The sequence below is a fragment of the Nannospalax galili genome, unplaced genomic scaffold, assembly GCF_000622305.1.
Source record: "Nannospalax galili isolate Female #2095 unplaced genomic scaffold, S.galili_v1.0 scaffold225, whole genome shotgun sequence".
NCBI classification, from domain to species: domain Eukaryota; kingdom Metazoa; phylum Chordata; class Mammalia; order Rodentia; family Spalacidae; genus Nannospalax; species Nannospalax galili.
This window is the reverse complement of record NW_008352653.1, coordinates 222,231-242,878: the sequence shown is the minus strand read 5'-3', so window position 1 is coordinate 242,878 and position 20,648 is coordinate 222,231. Positions and strand designations below refer to the sequence as shown.

Here is a 20,648-nt window from a genome sequence, read left to right as displayed (position 1 = left end):
TGGCATACTACAGTTTGTTATATGGATTAATCCTAACCAAAAGTAGTTACTATGCATTATCGCATTAATAGTACCATATCAGACTGAAACTAGCCTTGCCATTTCTTTTGAAATATTCAGACCAGATGAAATAAGAGAATATTAAATTTCAATGCCAGAGTATTTTCATCATTACATTAACTTTAAAACCTGAAATTTAAAATAAGTTATTTCTTTTTTATGTGCCAACTAACTAAAAATAATAATTTTTTTGTTCATTTAAGACAGAGTTGTATGGAACCAAGGCTGGCTTTGAATTCTCTATTTAGTAGAGGCTTGCCTTGAACTCCTAATCCTCTTGTCTTGATCTCCTAAGGGATGGAATCACAGGTGTGCACCATCACACCTGGCTAAAAATATTCATTTTTTAAAAAAAAATTATTATTACTTTCATTTTATGTGTATGAGTGTATTGCCTGCATGTGTGTAAGTGCACCCATGTCATGCAATGCCCTTGGAGGTCAGAAGATGGTGTCAGATCCCCTGAGACTAGAGTTATGGACGGCTGTTAGCCACCATGTGGGTGCTGGGAATAGAACCCGGGTCCTCTGCAAGAGCAGCCAGTGCTCTCAACCACTGAGCCATCTCTCTAGCTCCTAAAAATGTTCTTAAATTAAATGATAATTTATTTTTGTATTATTTAAGAGCATTAAAAGATGCATGACATTGAGCCAGGTGTGGTGGCACACCCCTTTAATCCCAGCACTTGGGAGGGCAGAGGCAGGCAGATCTCTGTGAGTTCAAGACCAGCCTGGTCTACATAATGAGTTCCAGGACAGTTGGGGCTACAGGGAGACCCTGCTTCAAAAAGACCAAAAAATTGCATGATATACAGTAATATGGAAAAACAAGATGATTTAAAGCATTTAAGTGACAGAAAAAATGAGGAAATCAAGTTTTTCACTTTATGTACTCACACAGAAGTTTACAAAGAAGTAAAAATTAAATTCATGTTCTAAAAACTTTTGTTAATATCAGGCCATGCTAGGTATAAAACCATTTTCCATTCTTCTTGTCCTTCTACCTCACTCCCTAAAGCACCCAGAATTAATTTTTGTTGCTTTAATAAGTACTTTAAGAATAAATACTCTATAATAATACACACACTTAATCTATACAACTACAAATACTGGTGAGAATTCTACCAATAAACCAACAATGCAAAAACCACAAATACTTTGGGACATAGGAATGGTCACTATTAAGATAGAAGATTATGAGTGAAAATTTTAAAAAAGTACAAAGAATGGGATTTAGCAATTGTGTAAAGGAAGGTGCCCTACCTATATGACAATAAGCATCATTAACACTCAGGACAGATCAGGAGTTATCAAAAGTGAAATTTTTAGGCTGAAGATGTAGCTTAGTTGATAGAGGGCTTCCTTAGCATGCACAAGGTCCTGGGTTTGATTCCCAGCATCACATTTAAAGTAGGTATGTGGCCTACACCTGTAATCACAGCACTCAGGAGGTAGAGGCGGGAGTATCAGGACAAGGTCATCTCTGGCTATGTAGTAAGCCTGAGGCCAGTCTAGTATACAAAAGGCCTTTCCCCCAAAAGTGAAATTTTGAACAACCAGTAAGTTTCTGAAGTCGCATTTGGGGCTTGAAATAATATTACTTCAAATAAAAGAGAAAAATATCAATATAACTATTTTTTAAAGGGCTGTACTAACCCCAGTGAAATTATAGACAAGATTTTTATACACAGTAAATGGATCAAGAGAACATATTCATTATAAATTCTAGTTTCCCTTATTGGTTGACATACTCAGACACAACAGAAAAAAAAACAGATACAGACACTAAAGGCAGAAAAACCAGACTACAGATATATAGGAACTGTTTCAAAAAGCTGCAAACTCAGGTGGTTAGATGTAAGCACCAAGAGAGAGCCCTCACTAACCAAAAGGATACTTACAAAATTCCACCCAGTCTTCCTCCTGTCTCTTCAATGTAGTGTGTGTGTGTGTGTGTGTGCGTGTATGTGTGTGTGTGTGTGTGTGTGTGTGTGTGTGTGTTGTTAAATGTGTGTGTATTTAAACAGGGTCTTACTATGCAGCCCTGGTTGGCCTGGAACTCTATGCATAAACCAGGGTGACTTCAAACTCAGAGATCCGCCTGCCTCTGCTTCCCTGAGTGATGAGATCAAAGGTGTGCATCACAATGCCTGGCCTATTAAATTTTTTAAACATCCTTCTACTTACTGACTTTTTTTGGTTCATTGAACAAATCTCCCCCTACAAATGTCACTATTATATACAAATTTTAGCCTGATAACTCAATCTGGGGGTAATCATTTAATCTACCATAGCCCTTTGATTGTTTTACTTACAGATTATTAAATACTACAAGGGTTTACTTACAGGGGACTTCAATAGACAATTATGAATGGATGAATATATTGGTTAAGGTATCAAAGAAAAAACAGCCACTCCATTTTCCTTCCCTCTACATCAAGCGACAGATATGAGAGCACCTGCTCCCCAAATTAAGAGTACAAAGAAGAGGGCTGGAGAGATGGCTCAGAGGTTAAAAGCAGTGGCTCTTTTAAGCAGAGAACCTGGTTTTGAATCCCAGTACCCACATGGATCCAACACCCTCTTCTGTCCTCCACAGGCACTGCATGACACGGGTGTACTTACATTCACGTAGGCATAATATTCATACACATAAAAAAAAGTTTTAAAAAAGAGTATAAAGAAGAAATGGGTTTGGGCCAAGAGAAAAGTCAGTAAAGGAAGACAATATCTGAGAGGAAGGGTAAATTCTACTGCCTTTATAGACTAGCTAGTATAGCTACCTTCCAAGCAGCATTAAAGAGAAGTTAAAATGTAGAGTGTAAGAAAGTATGTCCCATACCTTGCTCACAATTACTAAAAGAAGGCTACAGAGATTATATATAGCACTATGGATAGATGAACCAAGAATTTTATGAGGGAAAGAGAAAAAAATGAACACAACATTTAAAACCAACATTGAAAGAAAATGAAAAATTCAAAGATGAATAGATAACATAAAAGCACTGATAACACAGAATAAGACCTTAATATCATTAGAGATATATGACTATACAGCCATACGTTGTATAACATTTTAGTCATCAGTCAATTGCATATATGATGGTGGTCCTACATTATTATAATGGAGTTGGAAAACTTCACCTAAAATTTTCACTGTACCTTCTACACTATGTCACAATTGCCTGCTATGTTCAATATATTGCCATGGTGCACAGATTTATAGCCTAGAAGCAATAGATTGTACAATATAGCTACACTGTATTTGTGATATAAACTCTGATGTTTCAGCAAAAAAGTAGCTTAAAAACACATTTATCAGAATGTATCCTTGTGATACATGACTATACTACAGTTATATATAAAACAAAGAATGAAAACTTAAAAATACAGTTCTTGATGCAAAAAATGACTACATAGGACATTGTAATCAGCTTAAAATTGAGTAATTCATTACAAAAGGTAAAAGGACAAAGACATGAAAAGCATGATATGAAAAGTCGATAGATAAGAGAAATAGGAAATGAAAAAATAAAACTACCTTTATTCATAGATGACAAAATCTATAGATGGAAAATCCAGGGCTTGGGAGAGTAAAGTGCTTGCCACAAAAGCAAAGAACTGAGTTCAGATTCCCTAAGTGAGCTGGCTAGCTAGACTAGCTGGATTGGGGTTCAATAGATAAGGTAGAGAGGGGCTGGAGAGATGGCTCAGAAGTTAAGAGCACTGCCTGCTCTTGCAGAGGACCTGGGTTCAATTCCCAGCACCAACATAGCAGCTAGCAACCAGCCTAACTCCAGTTCCAGAGGATCCAATGCCCTCTTCTTACCTCCGTGGGCACTGCATGACGGGTATACTTACATGCATGCAGGCAATATACTCATACATATAAAATAAAAAAATAAAGAAAATATTTTTTAAAAGATAAGGGAAAGAGTGATTAAGGATGGCACCTGAGGCCAACCTCTGGCCTCCATGTGCACTTGCACACATGTATACATACGTGCATGCACACACACAAATACAAAAAAACTGAAAGAAAAAAGGAAATACAAAAGAATCTACCCAAAACTATTAGATCCAATAAATAAACTCAGCAAAGTTCAAGGGTACAACTATAAAACATGAAAGTCAGGTGTAGCCAGGAGGGGTGGGTCAAGTCTGTAATCCCATATTACGGAGGTAGGCTAATCTGTGCTATAGAATGAAGAGCTCCTGTCTCAAAAAAAAGTTAGTTTTATTTCTATACACTGAGCAATGAGGAACCCAAAAAGGAATTTGCTATGGTTTAATGTTCCATCAAAATCATGTTGGAATTTAATACCCATTGTGAGGCTCTGAGAGGTAGAAACAGGCAGAACCTTTAAGAGGTGACTGGGTTATGAGGGCTCCACTCTCTTGAATGGCAAGGTAGTAAGTTCCAGGCCAGCCTCAGCTACATAGTGAGACCCAGTCTCAAAAAGAAAAACAAAAAAACAAATAAAATTACTAAATCAAAAAAGAAACAAATACATGTATTATCTACAAGTTATGAATGGTAATGATCAAAGAAACTAGAATAAGTAACTTAGTGTTTAGGAAGTGAGGCAGTAATATAACAGTTCTTTTAATTTATTATTATTTTTAATTGATTTTATGTTTGCATATTAGTTCTATAACTTAAAATTAACAGCCTCAAAAATTAGAAAAATGCAAACCAGCAAATATATGTAAAGAAGCATATATATTACATGTATCTATGTCTATAAGAATGCATTTTCATAATTATGTTGATATAAGTATTAATATATCCTATCTGGAAATACTAACAGCTATGTTTACAGGCTTGGGGATGTGACAGATTTTATTTTACACACAAACATATATTACTTATATAGCAACAATGACAAATCCACTGGTAAACATTTAGAAGATCTCTATGACATATGATACAATGAAACATTTCAGTTTGCAGACCAATGTGTATGCTGCACAATTCTATATTGGAGAACATATTGTCTTATGTATGTAAATAGATCTATGTAAGCTTAAAAAATCAAGAAGGATAAGTACCACATTACTAGTGGTTACCTCTGTGACTTGAACAGGTAGAAAAGGAAAATAGGATTAGGGATATGGCTCAGTGATACAATTGCCTAGTATGTGCTGGATTCCTGAACTTAATCTCCAATACTGAAAAAGAGACACAAAAAAGAGAAGAAAGGAAAAAGAAGGGAAATAAACTTCTTACATTATATAGATGCACATTCTCAATCTGAAAATCTGAACTCCAAAATCTGAAACTTCATGAGTATCAACATGATTCCACTTGTGGAAAATTCCACATCTGACCAACCTCATCTAATGAAGTGCAGTTAAAGTGCAGGTGCATTAATAATAGTATATAAAATTGTTATATAACATATAACATAAATGAATTCTGTGTTTAGATTTGGGTCCCAGTCTCAAGATATCACATTATGCATATGTAAATACTGTAAAATGTGAAGACTACAAAATCTGAAACACTTGTAATCTTTTTTTTTTTTTTGGTTTTTTTGAGACAGGGTCTCCCTGTAGCCCCAGCTGTCCTGGAACTCACTATGTAGACCAGGCTTGCCTTGAACTCACAGAGAGCCACCTACCTCTGCCTCCCAAGTGCTGGGATTAAAGGTTTGCATCACCACGCTCGGCAACACTAATCTTTTAATCTTAATCCTTTTAGAGAAGACTCCTCCTTATTATTTAAATATTTTCTTTGATAATTTCATATATGCATATAATGCATTCTGATTATTCTCACCCCCACCTTTACCTCCCTTCCACCTCTATCAACTATCTTCCTCCCAACCAGTCCCTTTCCCACATTTATGTCTTTTTTGTTTTGTTTTGTGACCTGCTGAGTTTAACTAGTGATGCCTGTATGACCATACATTTGGGAGTATCCACTGGAGCCTGGTTGGTTTACCAGTGGGTACAAAAATGAAGACAATGTCTTCTTTTCTCCTAAAATCTGTCAGTAGTCAATAGTCCAAAAGGGGAAGTAGGTGTCATGAGCTCTTCCTACATTTTATTTGTCTTTTGTTTTTTTTCTGCAACAAGGTCTCATGTAGCTCAGGCTGGTCTCAAACTCACTATGTAGTTGAAGATGACCTTGAGCTATTGACCCTACTTGCCTCCATTTCCCTAGTGTTAGGATGAAGGCATGGGTTAACATGCCTGGCTAGAAATGTTCTACTTTTTAAAATATTTTATTATTTTTCTGTGTATGCGTTTATTGCCTGCATGTAGGTAAGTGCACCCATGTTGTGCAATGCCTGTGGAGGACAGAAGAGGCTGTCAGATCCCCTGGAACTGGAGTTACGGACAGTTGTTAGCTGCCATGTGGGTGCTGGGATTTGAACCTGGGTCTTCTGCAAGAACAACCAGTGTTCTTAACCACTGAGCCATCTCTCCAGCCCTAGAATGTGCTACTTTTTTGTGGCACTGGGGCAAGCATTCTATCACTGAGCTATATTTCCAGTCCTTTCAGAGGTTTAGAAAAAGTCATGGGATTATGGATATTTGTGTTTATTTTTCAAATAAGTTAAACCCCTCAAGATATTAAATTATTACATCTACTTATTTATTAATTGTGTGTGTGTGTGTGTGTATGTTGTGCCACAGTGCACATGTAGAGATCAAAGGACAACTAGCAGGAATCTGTTCTCTCCTCCCATTATGTGGGTCTTGGGGATCAAACTTCGATCGCAAGGCTTGGCAGCAACTGCCTTTACCGGAGCCCCAAAACATGAAATCAATACTATAAAATTGTTATGAGGAAATGGACAAATTTTCTCTTTTTTATTAGTTTTATTTTTGCAGTTTTTCTCTTATATTGAATTTTTTTTTTGTCTTTTTGAGACAGTATCTCCCTATAGCTCCAGCTGCCTGGAACTCACTCTGTAGACCAGGCTGGCCTCGAACTCACAGAGGATCCACCTGTCTCTGCCTCCCAAGTGCTGGGATTAAAGGCGTGCGCCATCATGTCCGGCTCTCTTATATTGAAATTTAGAAGTATGTTTCTTCTATTCACTAAATTAATCTATAAATATTGCATGCAAGTTCCAAGATAATTCAACATCTATTTCTTAGACCCAAGATAAATCTGCCATTTCTACTAAGTTCTGAGCAGTTTCTGCCTAGCTAGTCATGGCCTTAAACACTGGTTACTTCAGAATCTTTTAGGAGAGAAGGCATTTCCTTAAATTCATAAGCAAAGAATAAGAATTAGAAACAATGATACTTACATGTAAACATAACTCGCTGGGTACAGAAGTTATCACATTCAAGTCTCTTTTGAACACTGATATATTAGCAGGCTGACTTGCAGCCACATTAGACAGAATCTTAGAGCCTGGCTGTTGGAAATTTGGAGATTGTACAGGGCTATCTTGAATTCCACAATGACTGATGGCTATGACTTCTGGCATTGGATAGGACAGCATATCTTCAGCAGAGGAAGAGAATGGAGAGTCTATGCTTTGAGTATCCTTCTGACTCTCAGGATAGATGTTAGAAATGCTGTGCTCCTGATAGAGCAAGTTTCTTAATTTTTCATCCAAAGTTTTAATTCGGTTATCTGTAAACTCCATTTTTGGAGGTCGTTCACCATCTGATTCCAGAACAGTAGCAGGTAAAAGTGTAGTGGGTTCAAGGCCAGGAGTCTGAGTGGCAATGACTGTCTTAGGAGAACTTGTTTCAGTGTTCACTGTGGTTTCTCCTTCTTGGGAAATAAACTCTGCATCCACAGCTCGCTGCTGTACTGATAGGGATTGAGGCGTTTGATCAAATACAAATACTGAAGTCAGAACAGTATTATCACCAATCTGAATGGATTCACCAGGATGGGTCATAAGCACATCAGCCAGAGTGGCAGCTTGCTGGCATGGATATGCAGGTACAAACATGCCTGCTTGGCTGGTGAGTCCCTCACATTCAACTGGAATTGGACATACCAAAGTAGCAGAATAATTGTAATTATTAGTAGCTGGTGCCATTATCTGCCTGTCATCTTCCACTTGATAAAGTATAGTTGGCTGTTCAGTTTCTACACTAGCACATTCAGAAATCTTACCATCAACTACATCCTTGTGCTCTGATTTGGAGGTGAAAAGTACACTCTGGCATGAATTATTTTCTATACTGAATAGTGTGTCCTGTGCTATTTCCTTATTACTTGTGTTTCTTGAACCTGGAAAAATAACAAAGGAATGAACTGATGAGTACAAAGCACAAATACAACTCAAAAGGGACAAGAAAAACAAGGGACAAATGAAGACCTATTTGAGAGTACACTTGTAAATAAGACCCAAAATACCACAGGATTCAACCAGTTAAGGAAAATAAATTTTTGTTTCTTCATAAATGTTACATAAAAATAGCTTAAGTTATGCAGTAATATTAATGTCTTCTAAAATGCTTATAAAAATTGTCAGGAGTATAAAATATTCTGTAAACAAGTTAAAGATACAATATGTGATTTGTACTCATATCACCCAACTCTGAACAATGCTGGAAGACAATTAAAAGCTTACTAGGAAGTGGATGTAACCCAGGAACCATAGCCATGGAAGGCTGAGGGGAAGGAGGAGACTGAGCCTCACGATTTCTTATTGTTTGATTGATACAGAATCGCCACCGACCAACTGGGGATGACTGCAGGGCAGATTCATCTGTAGAAAGAATTATCAAAAATTATATGCTAAATAATTGATTGCCATTGAATGTTATTGAATAAAGTACTCAGGAAAAAAATAGCTTGTGCTGCATCTCCATTTCCAACTGTACTAGAACAATTATAAAGTATAAGAGTAACTTCCCAACCTTAACAAATAATCTAAAGAACTAAATACGAGGTATACATTAATAGCAATCAGAAGCAAGGCACTCTATTTGAGTAACTAGGAAGTAGTTTTTCCATTAAAATTTAAAGCTCTTGTTCTACAACCCGATTGTAGTTGTGTTTAAGTAGCATCATGGTGGCATGAATCCATACAAATATTAAAATTTACATAAATATAAAACAAAGGAAATAAAAGTAAATTTACCTTATGACAATATAAAAGTAAAGTAAAACAAGTCCCTATATTTGTAAACTTTCTCAAGTAATTTTCTTTTGAACTTTACCTTACTTTGTCAGTCAGAAACCTGCTCAGATTTCTGTTAACCAACAAAATAAGATACAGATGGACTTTGGCATCCTAACACAGTTGAACTAAACTTCAGGATAATGGTATCTGGTTCCATTATTCCCACACCACCTTTTGCTTCTTCATGCTGTTATAGTTCTTCAGAGGTCTTCATGTTGCTATGGTTCTTCTCCCCCTCCCAGACACTCTTAATATACCCATGACCAGAGCTAAGAAGAATGGAGAGATAAAGTCAGAAAAGTAAACAGAAGAACCCCAATTTTAGTCTCTGGATGCTTTCCAAGTGTCAGATTTACAAAAAGTTATCAGTGACCAGAGCTGATAGAAGTATATCAACAGTGAAATAAAATATGAATTACTATTAAAGCATGAGGCAAATGTAGAACAGAGATTTTAGTGAAGATACTTTTGTCCATCTCATGTCAAAGTAAACACATTACCAGTTAAGAGTCAAACAGGCTGTTAAAGGTCATCACTACTGTGACTGATTTTTCTAGTAACATGCTATGTAATAACCCAGAAGTAAATGAATCAGATAAAGAATCAATATTTTGGACTTTTTATCTTATTTATTTTTTTTATTTTATGTGTATGAATGTTATGCCTGCATGTGTGTAAGTGTACCCGTGTCATGCAGTGCCCACGGAGGACAGAAGAGGGCATAAGGTTCCTTGGAACTGGAGTTACTAAAGGTTGTTAGCCACCATGTGAGTGCTGGAATTGAACCCAGGTCCTCTGAAATAGCAGTCAGTGCCCTTAACCATCTCTCCAACCCCTAATTTTGGATTTTTATCTCTGGGGTATAAGTTTCTTTCAAAATGTTAGAACCATAACAACTTATCAGATCATCTTATTGGCTAATATTTTTCTCAATGAAAGTAACATCAAGATTCCAAGCATCTTGCTACAAAAGGCAAACAATATTTTGTTAAATATACTTACTGCTGGTTTGAGTGGATGCAGAACTTATCTGTACTTGTTCAGATGATCCTATCTGAAATAAAAATAAAGAGATAAATGAAGTTCCTAATAGATATCCAAAATGACCTACTTACTAAACAATTGTTCTTACTTGGTTAATGTTGGATTCCAAGATAACAGAGTCAACTCCAATGGATTTTTCCACAGCAGAATGAACATGAAGGATTTCCTGGGCTTGACCTACAATAGCTCTCAATTCCTCTACAAATTTTTCTTTCTCATTTTCTAGCACAAAGTTATCTTCAACCTGCCACCAAATAAAAGCCAGATACTGATGAGAATAAATTTAGTTTCTTCAAAATTATAATACTTTATTAATTGTGAGCCAGGTTTGGCAGCACATGCCTTTAATCCCAGCACTTGGGAGCCTGAGGCAGGAGGATCAGGACTTTCAGGTTAGCTTGGACTACATAGCTCAAGTCTAGCCAGGCCTTTGTAATGAGACCATGTCTGAAAACAACAGTATCAAAAAACAAAAAGAGAACGTAACAGAGGCAGTGTTTAAAATTAGGATGTCCAAACCTAAAGGTTTTCTAAATCAGAATGTGAAAACAATTCCAGAAATGAGAAATAATGGCTTATGAACTTTTGGGTTAAATATGAGTGAGAATAGAAAGTAAGACAGATCAGAAAATATTCTGTCAAGCTAGAGGTAGAACTGATGAAATTATTAATTAAATCCTTTTAAAAAGATTTATTTACTTATTTTTATTTTATGCATGAGTGTTCTGCCTGTAGGTATGTAGTTGTATCATGTGCATGCCTGGTGCCTGTGGCGGCCAGAAAAGGGTGCCAAATTCCCTGGAACTGGAGTTACAGATGCTTGTCAGCTATCATGTGGGTGCTGGGAACCAAACTCAGGTTGTCTGAAAAGTAGTAAATGCTCTTAACTGTGGCGCCATCTCTCTAGCCACTATACATATCCTTTTAAGATATGTGTGGGAATGAATTAATGGAAAGAAAAATAGAGAGGGGAAGAAGGAAGGAGGGAGAGAGGGAAAGAGAGGAAAAGGAGAAAGAATAAATATACTAAAGAGAAAATAATTCGGTCTTACTATACTTACCATATAGTCTGCAATATCCTCAGGCACATCACCATCAACATCAAACTTGAAAGTGACCATTTTGTTGTTGTGTGTTTCAAGTTGACACTCCACCATGTTGTCTCCTGAGGTTGATACCTAAGTACACATATTTAACCAGTTTAACAGTGACTACCTTGGCTGGGGATGTAGCTCAATCTTTGGTGTTTGCCTAGCATGCATGAAGCCCTGGGTTTCATTCCCAGCATCTCATAAGTCAGGTGTGGTGGTGTATATCTGTAATCCCAGAACCTGGGAGGTGGAGGCAAGAGGATTAGAAATCCAAGGTTATCCTAGTTACACAGTGAATTTAAGGCCAGTCTAGGCTACATCAAACTTTGTCTAAAAATAAAATCACAAGAGCACTGTCTTTTCTTTGTAACTTATACAGAGACTATCTAGATGAATTCACATACAATATGTGCAGCAAACAGTTTAAGTAGTTCAGAATATAAGGTCTGTTTGAGTATAGTGAATCACCACCGAAACAGTCATATGATGACAAATCTAAGAGGCCAAATTATTCAGTAAAAATAAGATGTATGATCCTGTCGGAAAGAAAATAGATTGTAAGACAAGGTCTAATTATGTAACTCAGGCTGGCCTGGAACTTGCTATGTAGCTCAGGCTGGCATTGAACTCACAACCCTCTTGTCACTACCTCTCAAGTGCTGGGATTACAGGCAGGCACTGCTGTAGCCAGCTCAAGAAAATATAAATTTTATTAAAAAGCAAAACAAAAAACAAACCCTCATCGTTACTGTACCTATTTGCAGTATAATATCTGAATTTAAATGCATTCATTTTTAAAATGCTCATAATCTAGGAACGTTTAGTTAGAAATTAAAATTTTAAATTTTATTCAGGGTGCTGGAGATTGAACCCTTGACCTTGCACATGCTAATCATACACTCTATGACTAAGCTATACCATCAACCCCCAAATTTTCATACTCATTAACCCACTAATTCTACTTCTGGATCTATCATTAAAAAAGCAGAGATAAATAGACACACAACTTTATGTTCTAGGATGTTTGCTGCTCAGAGAGACAGAAAGACACATGAAGAGAGATAATAGAAGATAGAATGTTAGGAAAAAGACTGGCAGACAGAATGAATCTAAACGAAGAATAAGAAAAAGGATGATGAAATTATATGTCTGTACAAGGACCATGTAATGCGGCCATCTAAAATATATTATTAAAATTGTTTAACAGTATAAGAAACATGTACATAATGCACTCAGATTTCAAAGACAGGATACAAAGCTATAAACAGGCTTAAGAAACATACATCATATGGCTTAGAAATATAGGCTTTAAAATCTGATCTGGCTTCAGATCTCACTCTACCATTAGATAGCTGAATGCCTTTATGCAAATTACTTCTTTGATCTTAAGTATCTTCAGTTGTAAAGATGGATTATATTTCTATTACATAGGGTTTTTGAAGGGTCATGATAAAAATGAATTTATAATATTTGTGATACCTACCACAAAATAATTTAGTGGATACTAGTAGTACTATTACAATCTTAAAATGTGAAACACTAGACATACACATAGAAAAATGATGAAAACTAAAAAGCTAGCAGGAACGAGCTCCAATTGATGTTTATAAGGATTTTATGTTCTTTCTTTTATTTCTCCTATAATCTCCAAATTTAACAATTAAAATATAATTTTCTCATCAGAAACTTCGAGTGAAGGAAAGGTTAGTTTACAGAGTGTTCAGTAATATTTGCACTTACTGCCACAGCACTGTTTCTGAGTATCCAAGAGTTCTGTATACACTGTAATCAAGCCAAAGCTACACACTGACCTGAAGGACAGTAAGCTGAAATTTAGTCCCTTTCTCTGGCCGGGGACAGGAGGCTCTTCTCTGTTTGATCCGATCCTGTTTGCCATTTCCACTTGGGTGATCAAGGTTATTGGTATTTTCTTTCATGGCTGTTACATCTTGATTTAAGCTAGTGATTAAAAAAAGTAACTCATTCCAATTCTGATCATAGAAATCTAAAGAAAACTTAAAATTATAAAATTGTTAGTAATAAGTTTAAGGAAAATCAATATAACATTCTTTTAAAACTTATGATCGAGGGGCTGGAGAGATGGCTCAGCTGTTAAAGAGCACTGACTGCTCTTGCAGAGGACCTGGGTTCAATTTCCAGCACCCACACGGCAGCTATGAACCATCCTTAACTCCAGTTCAAGGGGAATCCGAAGCCCTCTTCTTATCTCCGTGGCATTGCATGACACGGGTGCACTCATATACATGCAGGCAATACACACATACATATGAGATAAAAATAATAAAATATTTTTTAAAAACATGATTGTGTAACTGTGAATATACTAAGTACCACTGAATTACACAACTTTAAAAATTTTTTTAATATTTTATTTATTATTTTTATGTGTATGTGTGTATTGCCTGCATGTAAGTGCACCTGTGTCGTGCAATGCCCACAGAAGACAGAAGAGGCTGTTGGATCCCTTGGAACTGGAGTTATGGACAGTTGTTAGCCACCATGTGGGCGCTGGGATCCAGACCCGGGTCTTCTGCAAGAACAGCCAGTGTTCTTAACCACTGAGCCATCTCTCCAGGATCTGAATTACACAATTTAAATGGGAGAATTGTATGATATGACAATTGCATTTCAAAAAGCTGTTTCTGAAAGTGATAAAAATGAGATAGCATACATATGGTCACACATTTTCTCATAAGAATACGAATAAAAGAAAAACACTGTGAGTGACTGTACAATATTTTGCTAGGGGACACTATTGATCAATTTTTAATTGTTTGTTTGGAGTTTACTTCATTAATATATTCAAATAAAGCTTCTAAAATAAATATAAATTCTCATTCGAAATAAGGGATAGAACTCAAGAGAGGATAGGCAGACTATAGGAGACAGGAAAACTGCAGGAGGCAGAACAAGAAATGAAAATGAGTGATATAAGATGGTTCAACATGATTAACTGTAGTTATTTATATTTTTAAGTTCAAGTCAACATGATTATGAAAGTGCAAGCTTTTAATTTATTTGTAGGAAACACATTTTTCAGCTTTTTCTTTAATAACCTTGAATGGAACTAATACAAACATTCCAATAAATACACCTGGATTAGTAAGTACAATGGACTTTTTTCAAAAGCATCGTTTATTGTTGTTGATTTTTTTTTGACAGGGTCATGATGTGAACCAGGGTGGCCTCGATCTGGCAGAGATCACCTGCCTCTGCCTCCTGAGGGCTGGGATAAAAGGCATACGCCATCATACTTGACGTTCAAAAACATCTTTTAAATTTTAATCTTTTGTAAGTCATTTCTTCTAAAAACTGCTCATGAAGCATCTCTGTGTACATTAAGAGATAAAAATGAGAATGATTTTTTTTCTATGTCTGTATATAAAAGAATTTACATAAGTTCAGGTAGTTAAAAACTGACACATTAATACTGCTCCTAGGCACTGGGGATGTAGCTCAGTGGTACAGTGCTTGCTTAGCATATACACAGGCTAGGTTCTATTGCTAGCACTCCCTGCCCTCCCCAGCCCTTCTAGAGTTTTAAAAATATACAGAGAAATGGTAGCAACAAATATTATCAGACGATAAGAGACAATTTTAGTTCATGAGACAATATTATTCACATTCAAAAGGTAATTTAAAAATACTAGCTTAGAGATGAGTATGGTGCTGCACTCCTTTAAACCCAGCACTCACTCAGGAAGCAGAGGCAGAGGCAGGTGAGTTCTCTGTAAGTTCTAGGCCAACCTCGTCTACATAGTAAGTTCCAGACCAGCCAGGGCTATATAGTGAGACCCTAACTCAAAAAAACAAATAAAACAAAACACTAAGAGTTTTGGAACGAGGTGAGAGAAACTCAACTTTTCTTCATCATTTCCCCTAAGTACAGCTTTAAAAATTCCGGAAATAATTGGGGTACCCCTTCACTGGGTCTATCTAAAAGACTCCCAAATTGCATAACTCTTATCTGTAAGGAGAAAAGAAAGTCCTTGATTGGTGAATAGGAGAAGTAAAGGGAAGAGTAGTTAGCATTACAAGTTCTAGACAGGGAACCAGAAAGAAAGTCAGAACGGGGTAAATTTCAAATGTTCATATCAGACAGAGTTCATTGGGGTTTCTTGACTAGAGCTTCCAAAAGCATCCCTCCATTGGGTTCCTCCTCATTTTTCTTTTGTCTTCCAAGGCTGGACTCGAGAGTGATGGACTCAGGATTTGTTTCAGGCACTATGATAGCTGTTGCAGTGGTTAGAATCAGTGTCAGTTCCCTCTCAAAAGCTTCTAGATAGGGGGAGACAACCAATTTAGCCATCAATTTAGAACAATAGTGGGTTATTTCCCTTAGCTACAGGTGGGCACTAGAGTATTGAAGACCAAGATTTGAAGTCCTACATCTGAGCAGCACTTTCTGCTTAGAAACAGAATAATCAATGAGAAATAATTGTCTAAATAACATTTTATATGGACTTAAGCCTAATATCTGGGACATGTCCCGATTCCCTATCAGCAATTTGGGTAACCTCTTCAGAGGATGGTGTGATAATAGGAGGTAGGAATTGGATAGGCAGTTAGGATAAAAAGACCTCAAAGACAAGTAGCCAGTTTCTTGGTTAAAAGTCAAAATGTCCTTGGGCCTCATAGCAACATACTCTGTTCCAACGGCCAAAAATGTCAAAAGTATTTGGGAGCTCTTATCTAATCCCTAAATGATTTTAGAGTTGCCTCTTCAGAGGGGGGAATGTTAGAGTAGCAAAAAGCCACATTGAAAGAAAGAAAAGAAAGAAAGAAAGAAAGAAAGAAAGGAAGGAAGGAAGGAAGAAGGGAGGGAGGGAGGGAGGGAGGGAGGGAGGGAAGGAAGGAAGGAAGGAAAAGAAATAAAGAAAAAGAAAAAGTACAGGAAGTTGTCAGGAAAAAGTGATGGGGAGATATGGGAGGTGTTGAAGGGGAGGGAGTGGGCGTGGATTTGATCAAAACACCTTATATGCATTATGAAATTCTCAATAATTTTTTAAGTTAAAAAATTCTGGAAATAAGAAACCAATCAATCACAGGAGGGCAACAAAACTGAAAGATGAAAGTAGAATGGCTAAGAACCCCAAAGGCTTGAAAAACATAGCAGCTTGACATCTCCCAATAGGCCATCAAGCTCACTGTCTCCTGTCTCCCAGTCTAGATGAAAAAGTAACCTAAACCCAGGGTCTCCTGACTGCTAGCCCAGAAGCCAATGATAGACTCTTTCTTCTGCACTGGAACTGGTGGTAGCCACACCAATACAGTGTGTACTAGAAGGCTGGCCTAGGGAAAAACTCTCTACCCTTTGGCTCCATGGTGGCATGCAATGGGCCAGGTGAACAAAGCAGACCAGAATAATATCACAAGGACTCTGAAACTTAATTTTCATTAGAATCCCAGTCAGAAAATATGAACCTAAACAGAGGGAATGTATACTAAAACATAAGATTTAAGTAGGACCCAAAGTATCCTTACAAATTATCTAAAACGATCAGAAAGCACATGAAAATAAAATCCCTTGTCATATCAAAACCCAGGAAAATCACAACTTCAATGCAAAATAGACAATCAAAAGTTATCAATCCCAAGATAAATCAGATATTGGAATTGTCTGACAAGGGACTTTAAAACTATAATAAAAATGCTGCAAAGGACTGGAGTGTAGCTCAGTGTTAGAGCATTCACCTATTATGTACACAGCCCTGGGATTGGTCCCTAGCACAAAAAAAGAAAGAAAAATGAAATAAAAAAGAGAGAAAGAAAGAGAAAGGGGAAAGGAAAGCAAAAGGGAAAGAGAGGCAAGCTTCAGCAAAGGACTGAGTGGGAAAGTACTTGCCAGGACCATGGACTCTATCTCCAGTAATGAAAAAAAATAAATTCTTCAGTGGGCAATTGAAACTACCCTTGAAGCAAATGAGAAATATATTGATGAGAAATGGAAGATAATAAAAAATTAACCAAATGGAAATTATAGAACTAAATATAGAATCACAGGAAAAAAAGTCATTGAATGGGGCCACAATAGTGGAATGAACAGGATACAGTAAAGAATAAACAAACTTGAAGAAAGAACAAACAAAATTATACAATCTGAAAAACATATAGAAAAAGACTAGTTTATAACTATGAAATAATAATCCAACTATATATCTTCTTATAATTTAGTTCTTGACATTAGCTAGAATTTTACTCTACATAATTTTTCATTTACTTTATTTCATTTACCCTTTTAAGCTTTTCATAGAATAGAATACTATAAATAAAATAATGACATATGGTCAATAATTTCACAATCCATATGATCAAGCACTAACATTCCTCCCATTGTTACTAATCTTATAAATATAAGAAAAAGGTTGGTCATGGTGGCACATGCCTTTAGTCCCAGCACTTGGGAGGCAGAGGCAGGTGGATCTCTGTGAGTTCAAGGCCACCCTGGTCTACATAGTGAGTTCCAGGCCAGCTGGGGCTACAGGGAGACCCTGTCTCATATATATATGAAAAAAATTGGTCTAGTCAAGATACTGCAGTAATTACATGCTTCAGTATACTCTGTTTTGATAGTATGAACATGATGATACTGACCTTCTAACTAAATCTGCTTTTTGAAGAGTTGTTTGTTGTTCAGCTCCAACTGGCTGGAATACAGGCTGCAAATAGCATAGAAATAAGACCTATTATGGTAACAGTAAAATTCAAGCTAAAGATAGAATTTCCTATTTCAGAAAACATGATTGCTATATTTCATATTTTGCTTACCTTACAAACCAGGTAGAATGCCTTTACTATCAAATGCCTATATCAATCCTATTATTTACATTATTTTTAAAATATTTTATTTATTATTTTTATTTTATGTGTATGAGTGTATTGGCTGCATGTATGTGAGTGCACCCATGTCATGCAAAGACGCGGAGGTCAGAAGAGGGCTTCAGATTCCCCTGGAAGTGGAGTTAAAAATGGTTCGTAGCTGCCATGTGGGTGGTGGGAATCAAACCCGGGTCCTCCACCTCTGGCAACAGTGTTACCTATTAGTGAAAAATTCTGAGTAAGATATTCTTTATATAATAATGTAAATAGGGGCTGGAAAGATGGTGCAGCAGGTAAGAGCACTGGCTGCTATTGCAGAAGACCGAGTTCAAATCCCAGCACCCACATGGCAGCTAACAATCACCTGTAACTCCAGTTCCAGGGTATCTGATGTCCTCTTCTGACCTCTACGGGCATTGCACAGCACACGTGCACTTAAATACATACAGGTAATACATTTATACACATAAAATAAAAATAAATACATTTCTTAATTTTTTTATGTTTTAAAAATTTATTTAATAACCACATGATTAGAAGAAGCATTTCATTACAGCTTTAACATAGTCAATAAAAATTTCCAGAGCAAAGATACATGTCTTTCAAAAGTGGCTGTAATTTTTAAGTTCACAGTTGAACTAATAACGTTATACACCTGAACTCAGTATAAGCCCTGTGAGACATAAAATTGAGTTTTTAACCTTCAGAAAAGATCTCCATTTCATTTTAAAATATATTGTTTCTTACAGCAGAAAAACTCGTTTTTAATGCTACTAACACTTAGATGTTTGCACATGCATCTCTAATCTCTATGTATCTGATTATTACTAGTCACAGTCGGTTACACTCAGATCCTTGGCACCTGAATATGGCTATAATGTCATCAGGTAGATTTCAATGGCAATGTTTATCACCTCTACTAATTAACACAAAGTAAGTTTTTATGCTTCCTCCTCATATATAACTCATTTTTTTATTTGTTGATTTTTTTGTGTGTATATCATAAAGAACATCCCAAACAACCTTATTCATCTATATACCCACTTCCCAAATGGCACCCTCCCATAGCACCCTCCCCACTGGAGCCCATATACTCTGTCATCCTTGTTACTGTCCACTATGTTGTCAGCGGCCCTAGCTATTCCCCAGTGCTTGTCCATCTGTTTAATCTAGTCAGCCTATATAGAGAGCCCTCTTTTAGGAAGATCAGCTGTTCCTCACCTAGCAGCAATCAGTTGTCAATATTCCTTTAGATAAGATTGGGGTCTGCTGTTCATTTTCCTAGCTTTAAACTGGGTTACTGTCTGGGAGTCTCTTGGGCCACCGTGGCCAAAGGAAGGTATCACCTGTCTGCCATTGTTTCTTGTTATGTAGCCTTTAGCTATACATATGGACTCTTAAAAATTATATTGACCCCTTTAATCTTTGTTTATACTTTCCTTTTGGGTGTTTAAGACCCTACAGTTGGCACAGATAAACCAATTTATTTTTACTCTTAAGGTCATTTGAGGATCTGTTCCTCAGGAGTCACATGGGCTTGAGAGGAGGCCTTGGCTCCTTTCTTTTACAAATTCCGCTATATGAAAATAAGTCAAAGGTGCTGCTCAACCATGGCTGGCTTCACTTGGAAGCGTGGATGAAATATTTCCTGTGTTGACCCTCCTCCTTGTAGACTGGACACTGGTTCAAGTCCACCGGGTGGAATCTCCATGGCCTCCTTGATCAAGAGGACAGGTGACTCACCACAGTTACAGGACATTTTGAGAGATGCTCATAGTCCCCTGGAACTTAGTCGACCTAGGAGGGCAAGGAGCAAAAACTCTCCTTTATGTCCCTCTGACCAAATGAGTATAGGCCTCAAAATAAGGCTGTTAAATATCCAATAAGGTTAGTTCCACCAGTCTGGTACTTTTAATTACCATGTGCTATGTAGATAAAGCTTGGAAGAAGACCAAACATTCTCAGATAAACCTCACCTAGGCAGATATTATATTCCTTGATCTACTTGTATGTATAATTTGTCAGTAGGTTGTTGGACTAATATGGTTCCCCCTGGTTTTTTAAAACTAGGTAGGCATTATTTATCTCTCACATTGTGTAACCCTTCCATCATGGTTTCCCCATTTAAGGGGCCCCCATTTTTCCCATTTCTCCCTTAGTAATACTCTTCTCCTATAGTCCCACCTCCTTTGAGCTCCTTCTTTCCCTTTATCCCCTAGGTTCCTTGTATAACCTTCCCTCACCCTTCCCCTTAAAATAACCCCATTTTTATCCATATCTCCCTTATTAACACCTGTTTCCTACTGTTCTTCTCTTTCAGATTCTTTCTTTTCCTTTACCTCCTTGGTTCCTTTTCATTATCCTGATTCCTGTAGCTATGTCTGGATACATACTCACTCATCAGGATTTGGTGCTAGAATCCACATGAGGGAGTACATATGTCATTTTTTTTTTCTGAGTCTGTGTTACTTCACTTAGTATAACAGTTTCTAGATCCATCCATT

At 36.9% G+C, this 20,648-nt stretch overlaps 1 protein-coding gene across 3 annotated transcripts in view; it reads right to left on the bottom strand.

The window, feature by feature from the left end:
• Wnk3 (WNK lysine deficient protein kinase 3) overlaps positions 1–20,648 on the bottom strand; it is a 201,598-nt gene that overhangs the window by 54,142 nt on the left and 126,808 nt on the right. For 2 of the 3 annotated variants that reach the window (XM_029554369.1, XM_029554370.1), the window contains exons 11-17: positions 17,920–17,984; positions 13,116–13,263; positions 11,275–11,391; positions 10,302–10,457; positions 10,172–10,223; positions 8,615–8,752; positions 7,328–8,271 (exon numbers count right to left, since the gene is read on the bottom strand). In XM_029554369.1, the coding sequence (XP_029410229.1) occupies positions 7,328–8,271; positions 8,615–8,752; positions 10,172–10,223; positions 10,302–10,457; positions 11,275–11,391; positions 13,116–13,263; positions 17,920–17,984 (1,620 nt within the window). The remainder of the gene's footprint in view (positions 1–7,327; positions 8,272–8,614; positions 8,753–10,171; positions 10,224–10,301; positions 10,458–11,274; positions 11,392–13,115; positions 13,264–17,919; positions 17,985–20,648) is intronic. The other variant, XM_029554371.1, reaches the window with a different exon arrangement.